The sequence below is a fragment of the Vombatus ursinus genome, unplaced genomic scaffold (assembly GCF_900497805.2).
Source record: "Vombatus ursinus unplaced genomic scaffold, bare-nosed wombat genome assembly UNPS02005306.1, whole genome shotgun sequence".
In the NCBI taxonomy this organism is placed as follows: Eukaryota; Metazoa; Chordata; class Mammalia; order Diprotodontia; family Vombatidae; genus Vombatus; species Vombatus ursinus.
In genome coordinates this window covers 1-23,795 of record NW_020945084.1, presented here as the reverse complement: position 1 = coordinate 23,795, position 23,795 = coordinate 1, and the positions used below count along the sequence as shown (strand labels likewise).

At 38.0% G+C, this 23,795-nt stretch overlaps 1 protein-coding gene across 1 annotated transcript; it reads right to left on the bottom strand.

Moving 5' to 3' along the window:
• Positions 1-3,725: 3,725 nt before the first annotated feature.
• LOC114032456 (serine/threonine-protein kinase Nek5-like) lies at positions 3,726-23,591 on the bottom strand (the record flags this gene model as incomplete). The annotated part of the gene is made up of 4 exons (XM_027847768.1): positions 23,570-23,591; positions 19,872-19,997; positions 16,777-16,914; positions 3,726-3,816 (listed from the first exon to the last, which is right to left on the bottom strand). Coding segments are annotated over exons 1-4 (377 nt in total), but the record flags the coding sequence as incomplete, so codon positions are not given.
• Between the last annotated feature and the right edge of the window lie 204 nt (positions 23,592-23,795).

Genomic DNA, 23,795 nt, shown 5'->3' with positions numbered 1-23,795 from the left:
AAAGATTTAGGGAAAAGAAGGGAGGTTTTCTTCAGCTAGGTTAATGATTAGCAATCTTTGTGGAGATGAGAAACCTCTGTAAGGCTTTGTCTATCTGACTTCATGAATATTTTCTAGTAAGTTTTAAGTTTCTTGAGGGTAGGGAATACATCTGATTTATCTGTGTATTCCTTTCCCCACCCACCTCCAAATTTAACACAGTATCTTAGTAAATGTATTCAATAAATGCTTGTTGAATGAACGAACAAAACAATTCTCTTAAAGTACAAGAGGAGAGTAATGATATTTGACATTTATATAGCCCTTTAAGGGGAAAGGGAAAAAGCATTCAAGTGTCTATTACATGACAGACAGTGTACTAAGGGCTTTATAATATTAAGTCATTCGATCCTTTAAGGTTGGTAAAATGTTTTACATATATTAGCATTTCTAGAGCTCTTTAAGACTTGCAAAGACCTTTACATATTTCATCATATTGGATCCTCATAGCAACACTATGAAGTAGGTGCTATTATTATCCCTATTTTATAGATGAGGAAACTTGAGACTGAGTGAGTGAAGTTAAGTAATTTGCCTTGGGGCTACTCAGTTAGTTTCTGAGGCTAGATTCAAAGTCAGGCCTTCCTCTCCCCAAGTCCAGCATTCTATGCCCTATAACACCTAGCTGGCTCAGAAAATATTGATTGTCTTCTTTGGGCCTCATAAAAATCCTGAAAGTGTTGTTTTTATCCCTATTTTACAGTTGAGGAAACCAAGGTTTCAAATAAGTTCTCAGTAGGTTGAGAAGCTTACCTGAGTCAGATAGCTAGAAAGTGTCTGAGACAGGATTCAAACCCAGATCTTTCAGACCCCAAGTGAAGTGCTCTATCCCTCACACTATGAAGATGTGTGTGCATAAAACTACATGTGCATGTAAACTTTTATAGAAAAACTCATAACAAACTACTATGGGGTTGTATAGGTGTGCATATGGCTTTATATACTGCTGAGGGAATTAGAGCACTAAGTGGTAGTAGGAATTGAGTGAAACACACTGACTCCCTTGTGACTCAATTCTGGAGCTAGCTTAGTTCCCTGTCTGTTCAGTTATCAGTCTAGCCTAATTTTTGTCCTGTAAGAAAACTTTATTCAATTGTGTGACTTGTGAGAAAACCTTATTGTATTGTTTGAACCTAGTCTTGTGTGTCTGGGAAGCTGGACAGCCTTTCCCTGCTGCTTAAAGACCCTTAACTAAAGACCCTTAACCAAAGACCTAGGTTATCTAGATCCAAAGATTGAAGCAAGGAGTTTTCTCATAATTGTACATCTCAAGCAACTCATATGGCTTATCTGAAAACCGATTCCAAACTGATCAATCAGTTATTGTTTCCTGTACCTTTGATCGAACACAAATACTTGGGAGGAATGGGACACCTTTTTCTGATTTCAGGGAATTGCTCCTGTTTGCTCTTCTCCTTCCAATTTGGAAAATCCCTAATCTTTCCTCCTGTTAGAAATCGCCGAATTTTGTATCCTGGTTAATTGTTTTCTTTGAATTAATTGGTCTTATTTGATTAATTGTTTTTAATGTATAAAAATGTCTCCCCCTTTGTAGGGATTAAGTGCTAAAGCTAAGGAAGGCTACTGGTTCCAATTTCTTGATCAACTGACATGCATTGCTTAATAAATCTATATATTCAGCAGCTTGAACCTTTGTTTCCTTAGTCATTTCATCTCTCACCCACCACACTAAGACTTTTGAGACACCTTGTACACATACAATATATATTTTAAAAATTATTCTTTTGAGAATTTTATAGCATTCCTTGATAGAATTGGAAACATGCTTGAATATCGCAAACCCAGTCTGGGAATCACTTAGCTAGATAATTTACTAAATGACACTAATGGCTTGAATTTTTTTTTCAATTTCCAACCATTCCTAAGCTCTATTACCCTACTACCCTATCCAGGGTAATAACAGCAACAACAATAACATTAGCTAATACTTATATAGCTATTTAATATATGCAAAGTGTTTCACCTATCTATCTGACCCTTACAACAGCTGTGTGGTGTAGGTGTTATTATCCCCACTTTATAGATAAGAAAACTAAGGGTCATAGAGGTTAAGTGATTTACCAAGGATCAGAAAGCTAGTGTCTTAGGAAAATCTGAACTCAGAGTCTTCCTGACTCTGAGTCCAATTCCCCTGGCTTGGAGAACATGACTCATGGCACCTTTTTCTCTCTTCCATCTCACTTGCAGAGCTATCAAGAAAAGAAACTCTTCTTTTCACTCTCCTTCCTATTTTCTCACTTAAACTGATTAATATTCAGTGTGGGCTGAGAAGTGTTGACCTTGAGTAGGAAGCCTCTCAATGCTGCCATTCTTCTATGGACATCAATAGATGTCTCTCAGAGTCTTTCCCTATGCCTCTCTTTTCAAGATTTATAACATCTCTCAATAATTGAACCACATCAGATAAGCTTGTCATTTAATATTTTAAATTTTAAAATTACAAGTAACTTTATAATAGTATCCAGTACATATTAGAGAACTACAACCAATGTTAATGTTCTCACTGAAACATACATAATCATTACATAGAATTGCCTTATATCTCACAGAAATGCCCGAAGAAAATTCTAGCTAATAATCCTATGTATAAGAAAAGACTCAGAGACTTTTAATCAATGAAATAAAATGCCAGTAATATCTTGTCCTAATTAAAAAAAATAAAAACCGTATGGGTCTTTCCGATTTATAGCTCTTAGCTTTATATAACTGATAGTATATGTCACACATTTGGGGGAAGGGAAACAACATCAATTACATCATGGCTTAGCCACCAACTAGCTGTGTGATCTTGGACAAGTCTCTTCCAGTGGAAGGGATGTTAGGTCTGGAATAAGAAGGAACCTGGGTTCTTCTTTTTTTCTTGTTTTTTCTTTTTGTCTAGGTGATGGGGTTAAGTGAGTTGCCCAGGGTCACACAGCTAGTAAGTGTTATGTGTCTGAGGTTCTATCCACTGTGCCACCTAGCTGCCCCAGGCACCTGGGTTCTTATCTCAACTTGAACATTTACTAGTTGTGTGACCACAAACAAATCATTAATTTCTCAGAGTCTCAGTTTTCCCATCTTATACATAGCTAATAATGCCTGTAGTACCTCTCACAGGATTCTTCCAAAGCTCAAATGAGATAACATATGCAAAAATGATACTTAAATTTCTGCTTTTGTTATTGTCCCTCAGAGACTTGAGCTCTAGTCCTGGGTCAGCCAGTAATTAGTTGCATAATCTTGGATGAGTCAGTTAACTTTTCTGGATCTGTTTTCTTATCCATAAAATGAAGAATTGGATTAGATAAGTTCCAAGTTCTCCTCTATATCTTTAAAAAAAAAAACCTTTGAATTCTAATTCATAAAATGTAAATTTTGGAAAGGGTAGGCTTTTGTTTCTCACTTATCAATGAATCAGTATTTTAAATCTAGTCATTAAATAGGCAAAGGTCCAACTGTTATTCCATTCCAAGTACAGACTAATCTGGGTATCAATGTTTAAAACTACTGAATAGATTATTTTTTTAAAGGGGAGGGAAAGGGGGAAAATGCTCGTTCAGTTAGAGATATTCTTTTCCATCCCAGTAATGGAACATTTCTACCAGTCTTTCATTTCGGTCACTTACGTATCATCATCATCATCATCATCATCATCATCATCATCATCATCATCAGATCTAGGCTCCAGTTGTTCTTCATCCATAACAGCAGCAGAGGTTGGTTCCACCTTCCCCTCCTCTTCAGCACTGGAAAGCCAGTACTTTAATGTTTCCACTAGTTAAACATAAAGATCAGTTAGTATCTTATTAAAACAAGGAACCTCTACAATTCTCTAAAATTTCCTGTTGTTCCTGTAACATTATTGGTGACACCACTAATTAATGACTATGAAAAGCCAGCCTCTCTCCCACCCAGCCACATCATTTTTTTCTGTGATTATTTTGTAAATTTTTTAAAAGCATTCCTTTCTTACTGGCAAGGCAGGAAAGTAAATAATGGAGACTAAAAACACCCAACATCCAATTTTCTCTAATTTGTAAGAAGTGGCTTGGCTACCACCATTTACCTAGATTAAAGCACTTCCCTAAGAGGTGGAATGTTTACCACAGAACCCTCATTTATCAATTCATACCTGAAATATTCGATTTCATGACAGCATTTTTAGAGTCAGCATGTTGTAGGAGAAAAAACACCAGGGTAAAGGACTTGTAAATAACTAATGAGATACTGTATGTGTAAAATACTTTAAACACCTTTCACACACTATAGAAATGTCAGCTGCTGTGGTTTTGTGTTAATATAAACATTAATATTATTACTCTCTATGAATCTATCACTGTTAAATCCTATTTGACATGATCTTTATTTGGTTCTTGCGGTAGGTGGCAAGTATTACAATGTGTTCAACCTCCCAAAGCAATGTTATTAGGAATAACCTGAACACTGCATTATCCACACCTGGATCCTCCTTTGCACAGATGAATTGTGTTGGACATTTAATCCCAGGGTGACTTTGCCACCAATCAAAAGTCCAAGTCACTCCCCCTTATCATGAGTGAACATGTGCTCAGAGAATGAAGAATATTTTTAATGTGCTAATAAAAGCCAACCATAACTTGAAATGTGAATCTGGCATAGAAAAACTTTGCCAGGGGTAAATGTAAATTATTGCTTAACTATCTGCCCTACCTGTCTCAGTTAGCACTGTTATTCCAGAATTGACAGCACCTTATTTAAATACGTTCTATGTAGAAAAGGAGTTGTTCTGTAGCTGGGAGACAGGGGGAGAAGTAGAGCAGCTATGACTAACCATTTCCAGTCTCCTCCCTCTATCCCCTGTGATTTGCATAGAATCCAAGCGGCATGATAGGGGTTTGAGAGAAAAATCCTCACTTTATTCAACTTCATTCAACTCTTTCGCTGTTTTGGTAAATGGTTTCCTCTCGAAATGACTTGCCAAGACCAGGTGATGATAGAAATTAAAAGGAATTTTCTGACCATAACTAAAGTATGAATTAGACTGAGGGAGTCCAACGAGTGGGAATGAAGCTTACAATGCAAAAGCATGCGACATAATTACGCTATTGGATGATCTTGTCATGTATCTTTTTCAGTTAATGAAAGTAGTTTGCTAAGAGCTTTCCGCTGTGTCCCTGCCAGGATTCTACCTTGCATTTGATTCCTAGCGGGGCCAACAGCTGCTCGGTAAAGAAAATGTGTGGATTTAAATGAACTTGCTACTGAAGAGCAGCTCAATAGCGGCTCCTGGTGGGAAAACACTACGTAGGAAATGTCACGTGTGAAAATCTAGTTTTAAGGTGCAGTGAAGATGTAAGTGATGAAAGAATATCACCGTCAGAAACAGGGGTTTTTATTTTGGTTTATGTGGTTATTCAGTATAACAGGTGTGAGTACCCTAGTGAAATAAAATCTGTGCGTAACGACTGTGAGTATATTAGGAGAATCTGTTGTCGTGTATTTTATTCTAATCTCATGTTGTTTGAGCTGATGTGACCTGATCTGTGCGTGCTTACTAAAAGACGCTGTTTGTAAGAACTCGTAACAGTGTACCTAGAATAGCTTCTCTGGGAGCCCACATTAGAGAGGAGCCTTGAGGGTGTTACATATAAAAATAATAGTTTCCACCCACTCCAAATATTCCATGCCACTTTTTAGGGCATTTCTTCTTTCTCTTGATTTTATTTTAAAATGTGAAAATGATGGAGAGATAAAAATAAAATATAATCTGAAGGTTTGCTAAACACTGTGATTAAAGAATTTTTTTCTGATGTCAACCAGTATATTTACTCCCAAGTGGATACTTTGTATAATTTCCTGAAGTACATGGAAAGTGAATCACTTTGTGAATTCTCATCTCTGTGGCATACTTGCTACTTAGTTGCAATGAGAGCCGATATAGACCAAGGGAAGAGAAACAGACATGTTTCATTTTTAGTTTTAGGAAGACCTATTTCACAGTGGTTCATGAGATAGGCAAGTAAATGACCTACTGATTGACTACAGAAATGCAAAATTCTTTCCTTTTCATTTTAGGATAATTCCTGTTTTAGCTATATATGCAACTACTTCATAAAGACTGGCAGAGGAAAGAGGTCATCTTCATAATAAATAAGGGGTTTTAACCTTTTTGTGTCAAGTACACCTCTGGAGTTGGACAAAGTCAATGGGCCCCTTCTCAGAATATGGTTTTTAAGTGCATAAAATAAAATACACAAGATAAAACAAAGGAATCCAAATCTGTTGGAATATAATTATCAAAATATTTTTTAAAAAAACAATATCCTGGACCCCTGAAATCTGTCTATAGAGCTCAGGTTAAGAACCCCTGCTAAGAAGGGTTCCTTTAGAAGAATTTAAATGCAGGTGTGAACTAGTTGTGTAACTACAAACAGGAATCTATTTATCAAGGTTGATAAGTGTAGCTATCACCAATAAGATTCATGTACAGGATTTTCATAAGGTCCTTGAGCACTTAAAAATTGTAATAGCAAATGTACAAATAGGATAGAAACAAAGGTGAAAAATACACAAAGACAATGAACATCATTGATCAAAGTAATCAAAATCTGACATTGAATGGATAGGTGATATTTGGTAATAGAATGTCAAAATGTATAAATATACACACATACATACATACATATAATACACACACATGCATATAACGTATGTGATACATAATGCAATATTAAAATGTACTTCTACTTTTTATATAATTATACTGTTCATTAAGTGTGAAGCTGTGTGTAAAAGAAATGTTTTAACTTATCTATAGAAAACATTTTCAAGAATAACATTGAAATTCCCAACATCTATGTGTTTTCGACAAGTACTGAGGTGGTTTGTGCTTCCCACTTCTCTGCTCCTTCTGCCTCCCAGTCAATCTATTTTCTCTGGTGGATAAGAGTAGATTCTCAGAACATTTCAAGTAGGAGTCTATTTGAGCTGTTAGAGGTGTAGCTTAACAAGAGCCAGTATTTATATATCACTTTAAGGTTTGCAAAGCACTTTACATATGCTACCTCCTTCGGTCATCATCATCATAATTTTCAGATGAGGAAACCAAGACAGACTAACCACCTTGCCCAAGGTCACACAGCTAGTAAGTGTCTGAGGGAGGATTTGAATTCAGGTCTTCCTGACTCCAAGTTCAGAGCTCTATCCATTGTATAGCCTAGCCATTTGGTAAAGAAGGCCTTCAGCTTTACTGGCATTTGCTAAATCCCTTGGTATTTAAAGTTAAAATTTAAAAGGCTTTTGACACAGAGATCTGGGAGGGATTTGAAGGAAGTTCATAGGATCATAATTCAAAATATGGAAGGGACCTCAGAGGCCTATCCAGTCCAACCCCCTTATTTCACAAATGAGGAAACAGTCTTAGGGAAGTTAAGTGACTTGCCCAATATCACATAGTTAGTTAGCATCAAACATAGGATTTTAACCCAGATTCTCAGACTCCAGTGCTCTTTCTATTGTGCATACTCAAGTACAGTTGTGAGATTTTATCTTAATAAAAATTCATCGACTGATTTGTTTTGGGGCAGCTAGATGGCGCAGTGGATAAAGCACCAGCTCTGGCTTCAGGAGGAGTTGAGTTCAAATCAGACCTCAGACACATAACACTCACTAGCTGTGTGACTCTGGGCAAGTCATTTAACCCCAATTGCTACACACACGTTTTGCTGAACAATGAAAAACTTTTTTTTGTTGTTGTTGTTCATTTGTTAGTTATGTCCAACCCTTTGTGACTCCATGGACTATATAGCATTCCAGGCCCTTCTATCTATCCTTCACTATCTCTTGAAGTTTGTCCAAATTCATGTTTGTTGTTTCCATGATACTATCTATCCATCTCATCCTCTGCTGTCCCCTTTTCTTTTTGCCTTCAATCTTTCCCAACATCAGGGTCTTTTCCAATGAGTCTGATCTTCTCATTATGTGGCCAAAGTATTTAAGCTTCAGCTTTGGGTATTTGACCTTCCAGTGAATAGCCTGAATTAATTTCTTTAAGGATTAACTGATTTGACCCCTTTGCTGTCCAAGGGACTCTAAAAAGTCTTCTCCAGCACCATACTTTGAAATCATCAATTCTGCAGTGCTCAGTTTTCCTTAGTCCAACTCTCATAGCCATACATTACTACTAGAAAAGCTATAGCTTTGACTATATGAACCTTTATCGGCAGGGTGATATCTCTGCTTTTTAGTGGGCTGTCCAGATTTGCCATAGCTTTCCTTCCAAGGAGCAAGCATCTTTTAATTTCACGACTGCAGTTGCCATCTGCAGTGATTTTTGAGCCCAGGAATATAAAATCTGACACTGGGTAAGTGTGAAAAAAGGGTAAGTCTTATTGGCTAATCTCCTCACACAATGCATTTCAGGGCATCCTAAATGCTCTGCAACCTCCTTTTAGCCTCACTAATTGTCAGGTCAAGTCAACAAACTATTAATGTACCTACTCTGCGTCAGACACTGTGCTAAGCACTGGGGACCCAAAGAAAGAAAACAAAATAAAGCAAAAAACAAAAAAAAACAAAAAACACTCCTTGCTCTCAACAAGCCCTGGAATGGAAGAAAACACGCAAACAACTATATACAAACAATATATTTAGAGGATAAGTTGTAGATTAATCCTGGAGGGAAGGCACTAAGTTTAAGGAGAACTGGGAAGGACTTCCTGCTACCAAGACAGAAGGTGAGACCTTGGCTGAAATTCGGAGGAAGTTTGGAGGTGAGAAATAAGAAGTGAGTGAATGCTGAGCATGGGAGACGTAGTAAAAACACCCTGAGAGCAGAAGATGAAGTATATTGTGAGGAACAGTAAAGAGGCCAGTGTCACTGGATCTCACAGTACGTGGAGGAGAGTAAGATGTCAGAAGACTGTAAAGTTGGGAAAGGGCCAAGTATGAAAGACTTTAAAAGCCAAATAGAAGATTTTATATTTGATCCTGGAGGTAGTGGGGATTGTGGGAAGGTGGTGGTATGTTAGGACCTAGAAGAGCCCAGTTCTCCCTCAAACATCCCAGTGCAAGCTCTAAAACTGTACTAAAATGAACAATGATAAAAAGAAAACCAAAGAGAATCAGCTACAACCCTCTCCATGTAGTCCACAAATGGATTAGAAGAATGCTTTGGAACTACAGAGTGGAAACAAAAGTATTCTAGGAGGAAAACAAATTGAAAATTAGCCCAGTCCCACAGCAGCTTTTAGGAATAAAACAGCACCACAAGTGTGAAGTGTGACACAGGGGCCTCATCCTCATCCATGGTGAAAGACAGGGTGGGGCCATTCTTGACACAGCAAGCAGGAGGCCCATGACAAAGCTGGCATCCAGGTAGCCTTGGCCTGAACCACAGCCCGAGGCAAGGCCAGACAACTCTTACAGAAAGTGGGGCCTAGTTTTAACCATCAAACTCAAGGTCAAACTGGGCCTACCCATCTGATCTAGGATTATGGAAGCATAGTCTGATCCAAGCACAAACCCTGCAATCTAAAAACTAAGGCTGGAGATAGGAGCAAATAAAAAAAAAATGCCATACACAATGAAGAAAGCACTGGATGGAGAGAAACCCAAAGGCTAAATGCAGCAGAAGAGAGAAAATTCTAAAGTTCAAGTATAGCCCTGGAGAAAAAAATTATCCCTTGGAATGGTCACACAAAATCAATACAAATTTTAGACCAAGACTTCTCAATCATTTTCTGGGGCAGCCGTCTTCATATGTGCTACATTCTCTTGCCTCCTTTTAAACACTGACACCACTTTCCTATTATAGCTTCTGGCTAATGCTAACAAATGAACAATGCTTGAACCTGCCATTGCTCTGTGGTCAACATTAGGTGGTGACTCACCTCTGGAATAACAAGGCCATTTCTCCATAAAAAGCATCCCTTTCAGGAAGAAAACTAATGTTAATAGCTTGTGAATGGCTTTTATTTTTCAGACAATTTTCCTGCTGGCCACTCTTGTTACACTCAGTTCAAGACTGGGTTCTCTATGGATTGGGCAGGGACCTTCCAGTGGAGATTGGCCCAATATAGTCTGAAAGCTGAGTAGGTGCATAAACTGGCTAGTCTGAGATCTTCCATTCAATTCCTCTTCTCTGTTCTTCAAAACCTCTATACAGTTTTTCCCATTCTTTTCTCCTTTCCTCCAGTCTTAGAGAATGCAATAGTTTTCCTTGAAAAAGTTAATCCCTCCATTTTTATACTTTTTTACACTCTATAAATAGAGTTGCCTGGCCTGAAAGACATGAGTTCAGATCTGGTCTCAGACACTAGCTGTGTGACCCTGGCTAAATCACTTAACCTTGTTTGCCTCAGTTTTCTCATCTGTAAAATGAGCTAGAGAAGGAAATGGCAAACCACTCCAATATCTCTGCCAAGAAAACCCCAAATGGGGTCATGAAGAGTCAGACATGACTGAAATGACTGAACAAAAATACATTCTAGAGCATTGTTTTATCAATTATTCCCTTTCATTTTCCATCTCTCCATGTCTGTTTTTTTTCCCTATTGCCTACTATTCTCAGCTCTCCTCTGTCCTAAAAATCTCTTTGCTTGACCTTACCATCCCCTCCAGTTATCAGCCTCTGCTTTCCTGTCCTTCATTTCTAGATATCTAAAAAGAGTAGCATACACTCACTGGCTCCACTTCCTCTCCACAAACTCATTCCATTTCCCCCTGTAGTCTGGCTTTCCTGTAAATGAGTTAGTGACAGCTGTATGTCACTGGCCTCCAGGGATGACATACTGAGTCAAGTAGCAACAGGAGCTTTCATCCATTAAGACGTATTAATTTTGGGGTAGGATTCCTGGCATCCCAGTGAGAGACTTGGCCTTCTGCCTTCACATTGGTCTGTCTGGTGAGAACAGAAGAGTACCTGGACTCAACTGTAAGTCCAATTAGTACAAATAATAATGAATTCATACTATTAGAAGTCACAATCATGTAAAATATGGTAATTGGTTCCAGTCCAATGGAAATATGAAGTGTGAATTTGAATAATTTTATTTCAAGGGATTAATTATTCACATTAATCAGGAACTAGAAGTACCATCATATTTACCTTACAGCCAAAGTTCAACAAAGGCCTAGAGCTCAGAGTTATTAATCTGGGGGGTATTAAACTTGGAAAAGGAAAAAAATTATATATTTATTTCACTATAACTCATTTCCTTTGTAATACCATATATTTTTATGATTTTAAAATATTATTCTAAGAAGGAGTCCATATGCTCCACTGGACTTCCAAAAGGATCCATGAAGAAAAAAAAAGGTTAGGAACCCTTTGCCTACAGGTGCATAGGCAACCAATTAGTTATGATTTCATCTGGGAAAGAAAAACCTTTATGAAAAACTTGTTTTCTTTCTCTCTCACAGCCCTTGTTAAAGCACACACAGAGAAAATCATTCTAGTAATTGGTTTTTAAGAAAAATGCCCATAAGCATCATTTCATCAGATAAATAGCTTGAAAGAGGTATTAGACTTTCTATTTAGTTTTTGTGGGGTTTGGAGAAAAACTTCAGCCTGTAATTCTCCAAGATATCTAATAAAGAAAAGGTAAATCTTTAGGAAAGGGATGCAAACCAGCTTGCCCAATCCCAGAGAGTTGGTGCTCTGGTCTTCTACACATAGACAAAAAGAATTAAGGGGGTGTTCAAGAAAACCTCAGGGTCCAGAAATCAAATATGTACAGTCAATGCTTTCCCATGATGCTCAAAGCCTTATAACTACCCAAAGCAGCTATCAAAGAAATTATTCACATGATTGTGCTCTTTCATTAAAATGCCTCTAGAGAAATTGTCACTGAAATTCTGCACCTGAAGATGCAGGGTTATTTATCAATTTCATGGGCAACTGCTACAATCATCAACAGCTGGAATGATGAATCCAGAAGGAATATTTTTTCCTCTAGACTTTTTCTAAGAACTATTAAGATCTGGAAGTCAGTGGTGGATGTTGGGGCAGGGTGTGAAATCATTCACATTATCCCTAGCAAGGTTTTGCTAGGGTTTTGCAAAAACAAAAAACAAAACAAAACAAAGAAAACAAAATCCATGCACTTCTGTAACACTGATTTTTCCTCCCCTCCCTACCCCACTTACCTCTCCTGAAACAAACCCCCAATACTTGACTTTGAAGGCTACAGGTCAACACAATAAGGAAGCTTCTGCTCTTTTTCTTCTGATTCCCCTATTTTCTGCCCAACTTCTCTACTCAGGGCAAAAAACATTAGAGCAGATTCTGAGTCCTGACCATATGCTGGCACTTATACTTTTAATTCGGTGTTGAAGAGGTATGAAAAAATCATAATCCCTAATGTTGCTTTCTTTTCCTCAAAAAAAAAAAAACCAAACAAATAACCGAATGCCAACACAAGTCAGAATATATAAGAACTTTATATTAGAAAGACAGTTATTCTTGTCCCAGCATTATCTCTTACTATGTGCAACAGGGCAGTATGGGATAATATATATATATGTATCTATATACTATATTATAACATAATATAATGTTATAGTACATTATATTATATTATATTATATTATATTATATATGGAGAGAGAGAGACAGAGAATTAAATTTGCCTTCAAAAAGCCTAGGTTGAAATCCCAATTTGGGTGCTTACGAGGAATGTGACCTTAGTTAAATCATTTAAGTTCTCTGGGCCTCAGTTTTCTTATCTGTTAAATGAGATCTGAAATTCTCTACGGTACCTTCAAGCTTTATAATTCTCTTTTTTCTCTTCAGACAATCCACTCCAGCTATATTGGTTTATTCACTGCCTCCCAGACAATATCTGGAGGCAGCCTGGAGGCAGGGGAACATTACAAGAACTTAAAGAAATCATTCCTAACACCCAAGTTGTGGTCAAGAACAAGCCTTTACTACAATAGTTGTTTTTCAGTTGTGTCTGACTCTTGACAACCTTATTTGGGGTTTTCTTGGCAAAGATACTGGAGGGGTTTGCCATTTCCTTCTCCAGCTCATTTTACACATGAACTGAGGCAAACAGGGTTATAAGTGACTTGCCCAGGGTCACACAGTTAATAAGTGTCTAAGTCCAGATTTGAACTCAGGTCTTCCTGATTCCAGGCCCAGTATTCTATTCATTAAGCCACCTAGGTGCCTCCACTACTAGTAGTAGTAGTACTACAATATTTACTACAATATTGAGAGAGAGAGAGAGAACTGAGGCTGAAGATTTCTGAGATTTCTTTCCTTAGACAATAAGGTTCACAGAGAGAGTGTGTGTGTATATATACACATGGATGTGTATGTATATTTATGTATATGTACATACACATATTATACACACACACACACACACACAGACACACACTCAGTTGTGAAAACAGAATTTATGGCCTGAACAGCAGAAATAGTTGGCAGAATACAAAAACAACCATGGTGGCAAGCCTCATCAAAGAAACAAAATTTAGAATCGCTGGTTGGGAATGCAAATACAGGGAAGTGAAGCACAATTAAGGAAGAGATAGAAAACACAATAACATTAAACTAAAGTATAGTCTCCCTACAAGGAAAATATATTGATCTCAAAGACAGGATGAGAAGAGAACTTAAATATGGTAGGTCTCTCAGAGGAACACTACAAGTCAAAAAACCACAACATTATAATGCAGGGAAGAATAGAAAAAAACCTGCAGAACTTCTGAACACAGAACACCAAGTGCCAGTTGAAAGAATCTACAGATTGCCTCCAAACAAACAAAAACTATACTGCAAACTCCAGGACACGTGGTAATTAAATTTAACAATAACACTGAAAAATAACACATTATACAAGTGATGAAAAGAAAGACCTTCAGATAGAAAGGGGAAAAAATTGAATTAACACAAGACCTACCAAAAACCACAGTAGGAAATAGAATAATGTGTTCTAAAGAGCAAAGGAGCTCAAGATAAAACTCAAGGTGATCAACCCTGCAAATCTGAGCCTGCCTATTTATGAAAAAAGATGGATATTCACTTAAAAAGAACATTCTTTTTTTTTGGCCAGGGTCACACAGCTAGTAAGTGCCAAGTATCTGAGGCCAGATTTGAACTCAGGATCTCCCAACTCCAAGGCCAGCGCTCTATCCACTGCACCACCTACCTGCCCCCTCAAAGTATTCTTAAAAAGAAAAACAAACCTGAAGACATAATTTGCTTCTCACTCACCAGACACAGAAATACAAAAAGCAAACAAATATAGCATCCAGGGATGGCAGCAGCAATAAAAAAAAATACCGAGAAACTGGTGAGAGATTTCTTTCTCAAAGCACACGAGGAGAAAAGGCTGGAAGCCAAGGTCCAGTGGAAATGATGGTGGAGAAACGGGCCTGAAACATTGCGGGCTAAGCCTCACAACACCCTACCTATGGGCGAATCAATGTGTTTTTGTGAGATTAAATTACATAATGGTAAGGTACAATAAAGGGGAAAGAGGAGGAAAAACTCGGATGGGAATAACTGATGTTCCCTAATAAGTCAAAGGAGGCGGCTCAGTGGATAGAACCCTGGGCCTGGAGTCAAGAAGACCTGAGTTCAAAACTGGCCTCTGTGACTGAATAATGAATCATTTTATTAATCATGATAGCAGTAATTAATAAAAGGAGTCAGTGGAACTCTCAAATGCCAAAGACCCCTTATGGAACCCATTCAATGCTTATATGCCTTTGGAAGAGTGGGTGTTCCTGAGAGTAGCAATCCACTCTGATTAACAATTAATGAGAGGATGAACACTATAATGAGAGGTGGGCTTATTCTAATGAGAGTCGGGGGGACATGACTCTGATCTCTCAGTCTTGGTCAAAGAGATTTATCTATACCCATATCACCTCATCTAGGGTAATCTAGACAAAAGGAGGAATCCACTTTTACCTAGTAAAATGCTATGAGCTGGAATATATCCATTCACCTAAAATAAAATTTCTTTACCTTTTGATCAGATCTGAGTTTTCCAGTTGGGTCATTTTCACCCAAGATTTCATCTCATTATGAGCCCTGCACTTCAAAGGCTGCCTGAATAACCTACAGGGGCTGATGTCTAAATGAAGAAAAGGAAGGGAAAAACTTAAGTTCTAATTCAATAATTGGCTATTAATATAGGATAGAAATAATAATTTCTTTCATCTCAAACATTTACTAGCTGTGTGACTTTAGGCAAGTCACTTAACCTCTGATTGCCTTAATCCCCTGGAGAAGGAAATGGCAAACCACTACATTATCCTTTCTAAGAAGACCCGATGGACAGTAGGATAATGGGGTCACAAAGAGTCAGACATGACTGAATGACTAAATAATAATCAAGTCAAAGGCTAACAACAAAGGACAAATAACTCCTGTAGTCTCTCTGGAGAAGAGCCTACAGAGAACTGGAGAGGAGACAAAAGAGGAGGATTCCTAAAAGTGGAAAAAGGGCAGAAATCTGGTTTCAATGGTAGGAGGAGGTAAACACTGATGAATGCTAACATGGGAGAAGAGAGATATTCTATAAAGGGAGTTGGGGATCTTAACTATAGGTTTAATCTGAAGTGATTTGGTGCTTAGAAAGACAACTCACCCTGGCTAACAATATAAGGGGAATCAGAGTGGCTGGGGACAACTGACCCAGAAGAGTAGGAAGGCATGGACCCAGGGAGGAGATTTCAAGGCAAATGGGGGAAAAAATTACCAAGGGAAGGGCAAAGGTCTATAACAAATTGCACAATCAGGGAGAAAATTCCTACAATGAGGCAATATTCTCTTTATCACTTGGAGGAAATCGTATTTCGAAGAGTGAAGGACAATAGAAAACAAGGGGGTGGAGGGGAGGAACCAGATAATAATAATAACATAGAAACTATTTAGAAGAAGGAACCCAAAATGGATACCTTAGAAGCTTTACTTGTTTATGGGCTACTGTGAATCCTTTGTGCTTTATGCATTCAATCTGTGACACAAAATAAAGGAATCTTACATATGAAATGCAAGTATCTTATATCTTACCTTCAGTGTTTATGGGAGCCAGGGTCCCTTTACCTATATCTATGGAGACCTAGACACAAACTAGATTCTGAAGTTCCCAGAGGAAATTCTGCATGGAGGCAAAATGTATCAGTTATGACTTGGGGTGCAGGTTACTTAGATTGAACCCAGATTGTGTAAGCTCAGAGCCTGGGACCCTGAACCATAGCTTATATTTGTTTACTAGCATGCCTGAAAAAGCTAGAGTAAGAAAATCAAACTCCCATAGTAAGATGAATTCTCTTTAAACCCTGGAAAGGAAGGATTGTTCTCCTAAAAATAAACTGAAGTGCTAAATAAAAGCTCTCCAGAACATAGGCTCAGATTCTTGTTAAAAATTGCTAGAAGAAATTCTGGGCATCGTGATAGATTTATTTCACCCATTGCAAAGTTATTGGAGATCACTCAGTGGCTCCCAGAATGCCACCTGAGCTCCAAGATATCAAATGCAAGGTTACCAATTCTATTTATCCTACTAATCACAATCTGTCATTTGATTAGACAAAAAGAAAACAAACCTACCCTACTTGTAGATTTGCAGGTCTATTGTACAATGCGTAGTAAAAGAAATTTCTAGAAATGTTAGAAACTTTCCCACTTGTTTCTCTACTCCATAGATTTTTTTTTAATCACCTTATTGTTCTCACAGGTCTCTGGCCAAAGTCCAGAGAGGGCAGTTATGGTCTTAATAATAAACTTCATACCAAACTCTTGTTCATTTGCAGAAAAGGAGTCACTGGCCAGCTCTGCTCCCGCTAACATATTCATTAGTGTCCCTGGTGATTCCTGTCTCCACTGTTTCCTATTATCTGAAGCGTCTTCAATTATAATAACCTGGCCATCTGGAAGAAGAAGTGTTAACAGGAAAAAAAAATTAAAATAACTGTTTTTTCTTTCTTTTTAATAGAATCACAAAATGTTAGAACTGGAAAGGGTCCTTAGAGAATATTTAGTTCAGCTTCCTCATTTTATAGAATAGGAGGCCAAGGATAGGGAAGTAAAGTGATCTAGTGAAAGACACACACACACACACACACACACACACACCAAAAACCATAGTAGGAAACAGAATAATGTGTGCTAAAGAGCAAAGGAGCTCAAGATAAAACTCAAGGTGACCAACCTTGCAAATCTGAGCCTACCTATTAATGAGAAAAGGCGGATATTCAATTAAAAAGAGATAATCAAAGCATTCCTAAAAAGAAAACCAATTTTTTGCTTCTCATCCACCAGATATAAGAAGAAAATAGAAAATTGCAGATTTAGAGATGAAAGAGATTTCAGAGGCTGTTGAATTGAACCCCCTTACTTTGTAAATGAGAAAATGAATCATAGAGAAGTTAAGTGAATTAATAATAATCATAGCACATTAAGATTTGCAAAATACTTTACAAATATTATCTCATTTGATCCTCACAACAAACCTGAGAGGTTAGATGCTATTATTATCCTCATTTTATAGATGAGGAAACTGAGGCAAACAGCAATTAAGTGATGTGACCAAGGTTACGCAGCTGAAGCTTGTCTGAAGCCAATTTGAACTCAGGTCTTGCTGACTCCAGGCCCAACTCTCTGTGTACTATGGTGCCACCTACTGCCCACAAAGCTAGTAAATGTCTGAGGCAGAATTTGAACCCAGGTTTTCTTGATTCCAAGTCTAGCTGCCTAGCCAACATAACATCTTGATTTTTGAGATGCAGAAAATTACCAAAAGAAGCTAACTTTAAATTAAAACAGCTAATACATGTCTGAGGTCAGATTTGAACTCAGGTCTTTCTGACTCCGGGCCCAGTATTGTATCCACTGAGCCACTTAGGTGCCTGCACTATTACTAGTAGTAGTACAACATTTACTACAATATTGAGAGAGAGAGAGAGAGAGACAGAGAGAGAGAGAGAGAGAGAGAGAGAGAGAAACTGAGGCTGAACTTTAGACGCGAGACTTCTTTCCTTAGATAATAAGGTTCACAGAAAGTGTGTATGTGTACACACACACATGCACACACAAATGCATATGTATGTGTATCTGTGTATATGTACATAGATACGTAGATACACATATATTACACACACACACACACACTCAGTTGTGAAAACAGAATTTATGGCCTGAACAGCAGAAATAATTGGCAGAATACAAAAACATCCATGGTGGCAAGCCTCATCAAAGAAATAAAAGATAGAATCACTGGTTGGGAATGCAAATACAGGGAAGTGAAGCACAATTAAGGAAGAGATAGAAAACACAATAACATTAAACTGAAGTATGGTCTCCCTACAAGGAAAATATATTGATCTCAAAGACAGGATGAGAAGAGAACTTAAATATGGTAGGTCTCTCAGAGGAACACTACAAGTCAAAAAACCACAACATTATAACGCCGAGAAGAATAGAAGAAACAGAACTTCTGAACCCAGAACACCAAGTGCCAGTTGAAAGAGTCTACAGATTGCCTCCAAACAAACAAAAACTATACTGCAAACTCCAGGACACGTGGTAATTAAATTTAACAATAACACTGAAAAATAATACATTATACAAGTGATGAAAAGAAAGACCTTCAGACAGAAAGGGGAAAAATTGAATTAACACAAGGCCTACCAATTTTCTCTGGAAGACATAGAGGGACAGTATACTATGGTGGAAAGGTCACTAGAATAAGAACAGGATCAGATAACCTAAGGTTTGTCCTCACTCTCTCACTGACTGCCTGGGTGACCTAGGGCAGGTTGAAGGAACTTCTCTGGACTGCAGTTTCTTTATGTGCAAAATGATCAGACTAGACTGGATTTGCTAATATGCCTTTCAACCCTAATTTTCTATGAAAAATTTAAGATGAGAGAGATGAATAATTTGTCTTGGACAATTTGAGTGATGATGATGATGATGATGATGATGATAGTTCACATTTATATAGCATTACAAAGCACTTTCCTTATAACAAGCCTGTGGGATCATGCATGCAGTATTATCCTCATGTTACAGATAAAGAAACTAGGGTCTAGGGGCAGCTAGGTGGCACAGTGGATAGAGCACCAGTCCTGTAGTCAGGAGGACCTGAGTTCAAATCTGGCCTCAGACACATAACACTTACTAGCTGTGTGACTCTGGGCAAGTCAATTAACCCCAATTGCCTCACTTAAAAAATTTAAAAAAAAAAAAAAGAAACTGAGATCCAGAAAAATCAAATTACCTGCTTAGGGTCACACAGCTAGTAAATGGTAGAGTGGGAACTACAACCCAGGAGTCCTGATTCAGAATCTACTGTATGTCACACTGAGTACAATTAAAAAGAGACAGAGACAGACAGAGAGACAGAGATGGGGGGAAAGGAAGAAGAGGGAGAGAGACAGAGATGGAGAGAGAGGGAGAGGGAGGGGGCAGGGAGGAGAGGAAGAAAGAGAGAGAGAGAGTAAACCAGATGATACCCTAGAGTTCTGAATCTTTTTTATGCCATGGACCCCTTGGGCAGTCTGGTAAAACCTATAGACCCCCTCTCAGAATAATGTTTTTAAATGCGCAAAATAAAATGCATAGGATTATGAAGGAAACCAAATATATTGAAACAGGGCTATCAAAATATGAAAATAACTCATGGACCCAAACCTAAGAGCCCCCATCCTATAGGATAGGTTATCTTCATGATTTCATGTCAAATTCCATAAGAATTCTTATGAAAAGGAGGAGCTACCAAATGTGGCCTCATAACACAATTGGAGAGTAGTAGTCCAGCTTCCCTAGGTGACATGGATGAGGAGCTGTCATCCATGTCACCATCCATGTCAGCTACTGGCCTCACCTCCAGTGGTGGTAGAGCAGGTTGAGGTGACGTCTGTTTCCTCTATCATACGTAACAGTGTCTGAGGAGCTCGAATGCTCCAATGCCGCCTCTTTTCTCCAGTAAGAACATCCTGCTTGTGAACAGCTGGAACAGGAAAATAATGAAATAATTCAGAGGTAGCCAGACTGTGGGTTTGCATAGCTCATGACGTGCATAAGAACTGCAAACCCTTCCAAGAGCTGGAGAAACCGGAAGTCAGAAATAGGTCCACTCTCATTTTATTCTATATCACAGAGACCGGTCCATAACAGCCGACGCCATACAGCACTTGAAGGTTTATGAAGTGCTTTGCAAATATCATCTCATTTGATCCTCACAAAAGCCCTGGGAGGTAGGTGCTATTATTATCGCCATTTCACAGATGAGGAAATTGAGGCAGATAGGGATTAAGTGACTTGCCCAGAGTCACACAATTAGTATTTGAAGCTGGATTTGAACTCAAGTTTTCTTGACTTCAGGTCTAACACATTATCCAGTTGCCAGGTTTTGCATTCAATCCACTATCTGCCTCTAAATCTCAGAAGAGGAAGCATCGATGGTAGTTCCTAGTATAGGATGGGGGACCAGCCATTCACTGAGACTGCAAAGTTGAGGGAAGAGAGAGGCAGAGCCAAACAACAAAGGTTCTGACCGTGAAGAACCTTTGACTAGAGCAAGGAGGAGGAAGAAGACCTTTGGCCATATCTAGGAGACAGAGGAGTGGCCATAAAGATAACCTAGCCCAAGAATCCTAACAGAATTCTGATTACCCCGGAGCCAGAAACTGTATGAGGTCCCTGAAATTTGTCCATAAACCTCCATGCTGGCTACCCTAACCAAAATGAGAGAAGATGGAGAAAATCATCTCTTTCCACATATCATATATTTTCCATTTACTCAGGCATAAGAGGGGCAATTTTCTCATTCTCATGAGAGTTTTCCCAGGAGTTGTTACTGTCTCACTAATTCCTAGAGGGGATAGTGCAGTGGATAGAGCACTGGGCCTGGAACCAGGAAGACTCATCTCCTGAGTTGAAATCTGGTCTCAGACTCTTCTTAGCTGTATGACCCTAGGTAAGTCACTTAACCTCGTTTGCCTCAGTTCCTCATCTATAAAATATGCTGACAAAGGCAATGGCAAACCACTCTAGTATCTTTGACAAGAAAACCCAAAAGGGGTCACGAAGAGTCTGAAATGATTGAACAACATCCATTTTGTATATGAGGGAAAAATGGTTCTTTCTGTTTCTGTTGCCTGTTTATTTTCCTGCATAAATTACCTTGCCTCTCTGTCTTCATTAAATATGTTGCTATTTGATTTTGGGTTCAGCATCATTTGTGACTTGAAAGTATCAATAGAATGGGAACTTGAGCTATGTTTGCATAATTAACTTAGGCCAAAACACAACAATGAACTCAAGGTAGGTAGGGACCTCAGAGGCATTTGTGGGGTTACACATAAATAAAAATAATATAGCACTTGGCATAGTGCCTGGCACATAGTAGGTACTTAATAGATGCTTATTGATTGATTAATAAGAAATTTTTAAAAACAGACAGGCTTTGTGGTTAAACCTAAGTGGAAAGATCTCATCTGTATGAATCAACAGAATTAAGTGTTCAATATGGTTTTGATTCTAAAGGCATTTTTCCTTTTTTTTTTTTTTTGGTGAGGTAATCAGGGTTAAGTGACTTGCCCAGGGTCACACAGCTAGTAAGTGTCAAGTGTCTGAAGCTGGATTTGAACTCTGGTCCTCCTGACTCCAAAGCCGGAGCTTTATCCACTGAGCCACCTAGCTGCCCCATCTAAAGGCATTTTCCCAAAAATACATAGGTCATTGGGTACATTCCATTATTAATAAAGGAGTCCTCCAAGGCAGAAGAAACTTTTGGAATATAAATGAGAGGTGCAAAAAGTTAGATTTGAATGGATAGTAAAAATATGGACTGAAATATTCTAAGAGAAAAGAAGCAAGAAATGATAAGCTACCTCTGGGAGAAAGTATAGAACCTAAGTTGCTGTTGAATCATTTCAATCATGTCCAATTCTTCATGACCCCATTTGGAATATTCTTGGCAAAGATACTGGAATGGTTTGCCATTCCCTTCTCCAGTTCATTTTACAGATGAGGAAACTAAGGCAAACAGGGTTGAATGACTTGCTCAGGGTCACACTGCTAGTAAGTATCTAAGGCCAGATTTTAACTCAGGTCCTCTTGACTCAAAGGCCAGAACTCTATTTACTGTGCCACCAAGCTGCCATTATAAAGGTAAAAGAATTATAACCACCGACTAACATGAAAATAGGTTTAATATGAATATATATGTAGAGCCTATATCAAATTACACACCATCTTGGAGTGGGGGGGAAGAGAAAGATGGGGAGAAAATTTGAAACTCAAAATCTTATGGAAGTAAATGTTAAAAACAAAAAATAAATTTATTTTAAAAAAAGAATCATAACCACTTAGGGTAGTGTTTCCCACAGTGTGTTCCAAGGAAGTCCAGTGTTCTGCGTGGTATGAATATGGGGTTCTATGAAAAAATTTCAATTTTATTAACAGTTTTCATCTAAAATATTCAATATCAAACTTATCTGTGTCAAAAATACTTATTACATATGGTAATTTAGGATGTAAAAACTGACTTACATTCTTCTATTTTGTTCCAATATTTTCCCCAACCCTTTCCTTTATCTCTGATGTGTCCCACACTCCCAGATCCCTTGGACCATCATTTATGGATTCCATATTTCAAGTATTCTGTGATTAAATTAATTTGGGGAAAAACTGTGCTGGGAAAGGAAAATTTAAGTGTAAAAGTTGAAATGTGGCCTTTAAAGGTTACAAGTTAGAGAAATAATATAGCAATCACTGTCAATAGGTATATTTCCTAGTTCTCTCCCTACTCTAGCCAGCATATCAAAGTTAATTATTTTTTTGAATACCATCTAAATCTCAAACTCCTATACCCTTTAAAAAATCATGATATTGACAGTTACTATACAGAGTCATTGAATCTCAAAAGTAGAACTGACCCCCAGAGGTCATCTAATCCAACTCCTACTCAATTATAAATCCTCTTTTTTGTAGACCTCAAGTGACAAGTAGCTCACTATTTTCTGAGGTAAACCATTCCATTGTTGGATAGCTCTGACTGTTTCTATTATATGTTTTTTAATTACAATTTAATTATAAGTTTTTATTATATGTCAGTCAACAAGCATTTATTAAATGCTAATATGTATTCTAAGTTTGCTTCCCTCTAATTTCCATCCATTGCTCCTAGATCTGTCCTCTGGGGCTAAGTAGCACAAGCCTAATTCTTCTCTGACCACAATGCTTCAGATTTTTAAGAACTACCATTTGGGGAACACTCATCATTTTATACTTTCCACAAAATTGTTAGTGATTTTTAAGTAAATCTTTCCAGGGCTTGCTTTAGCACATATGTGTAGAAGTGGACTAGTGAGAAAATGATAAGCCAAGGAGGGAAGTTTCCAGAAAGTGGCACAAGGTTGGAACACTGGGCTCTCAACACTTGCGTGCAGGGCAACGAACGATAATAAATTACAGGCCAGGAGATTATGGTCATTAGAGTGAGAATAGGTTAGAAAAGTTTTTTTACATGTGGCTAGTAGTGACCTATGGCTCCTGAGAAGCTTTGGCTTCACCTACGTCCCAGAAGGAGCTCTTCCATGATACGATACACCTAGAAAGAAGGAAAGAAAGAGAGAGAGAGAAAGAAAGAAAGAAAGAAAGAAAGAAAGAAAGAAAGAAAGAAAGAAAGAAAGAAAGAAAGAAAGAAAGAAAGAAAGAAAGAAAGAAAAAGAAAGAAAGGAAGGAAGGAAGAAAGGAAGGAAGGAAGGAAGAAAGAAAGAAAGGAAGGAAGGAAGGAAGGAAG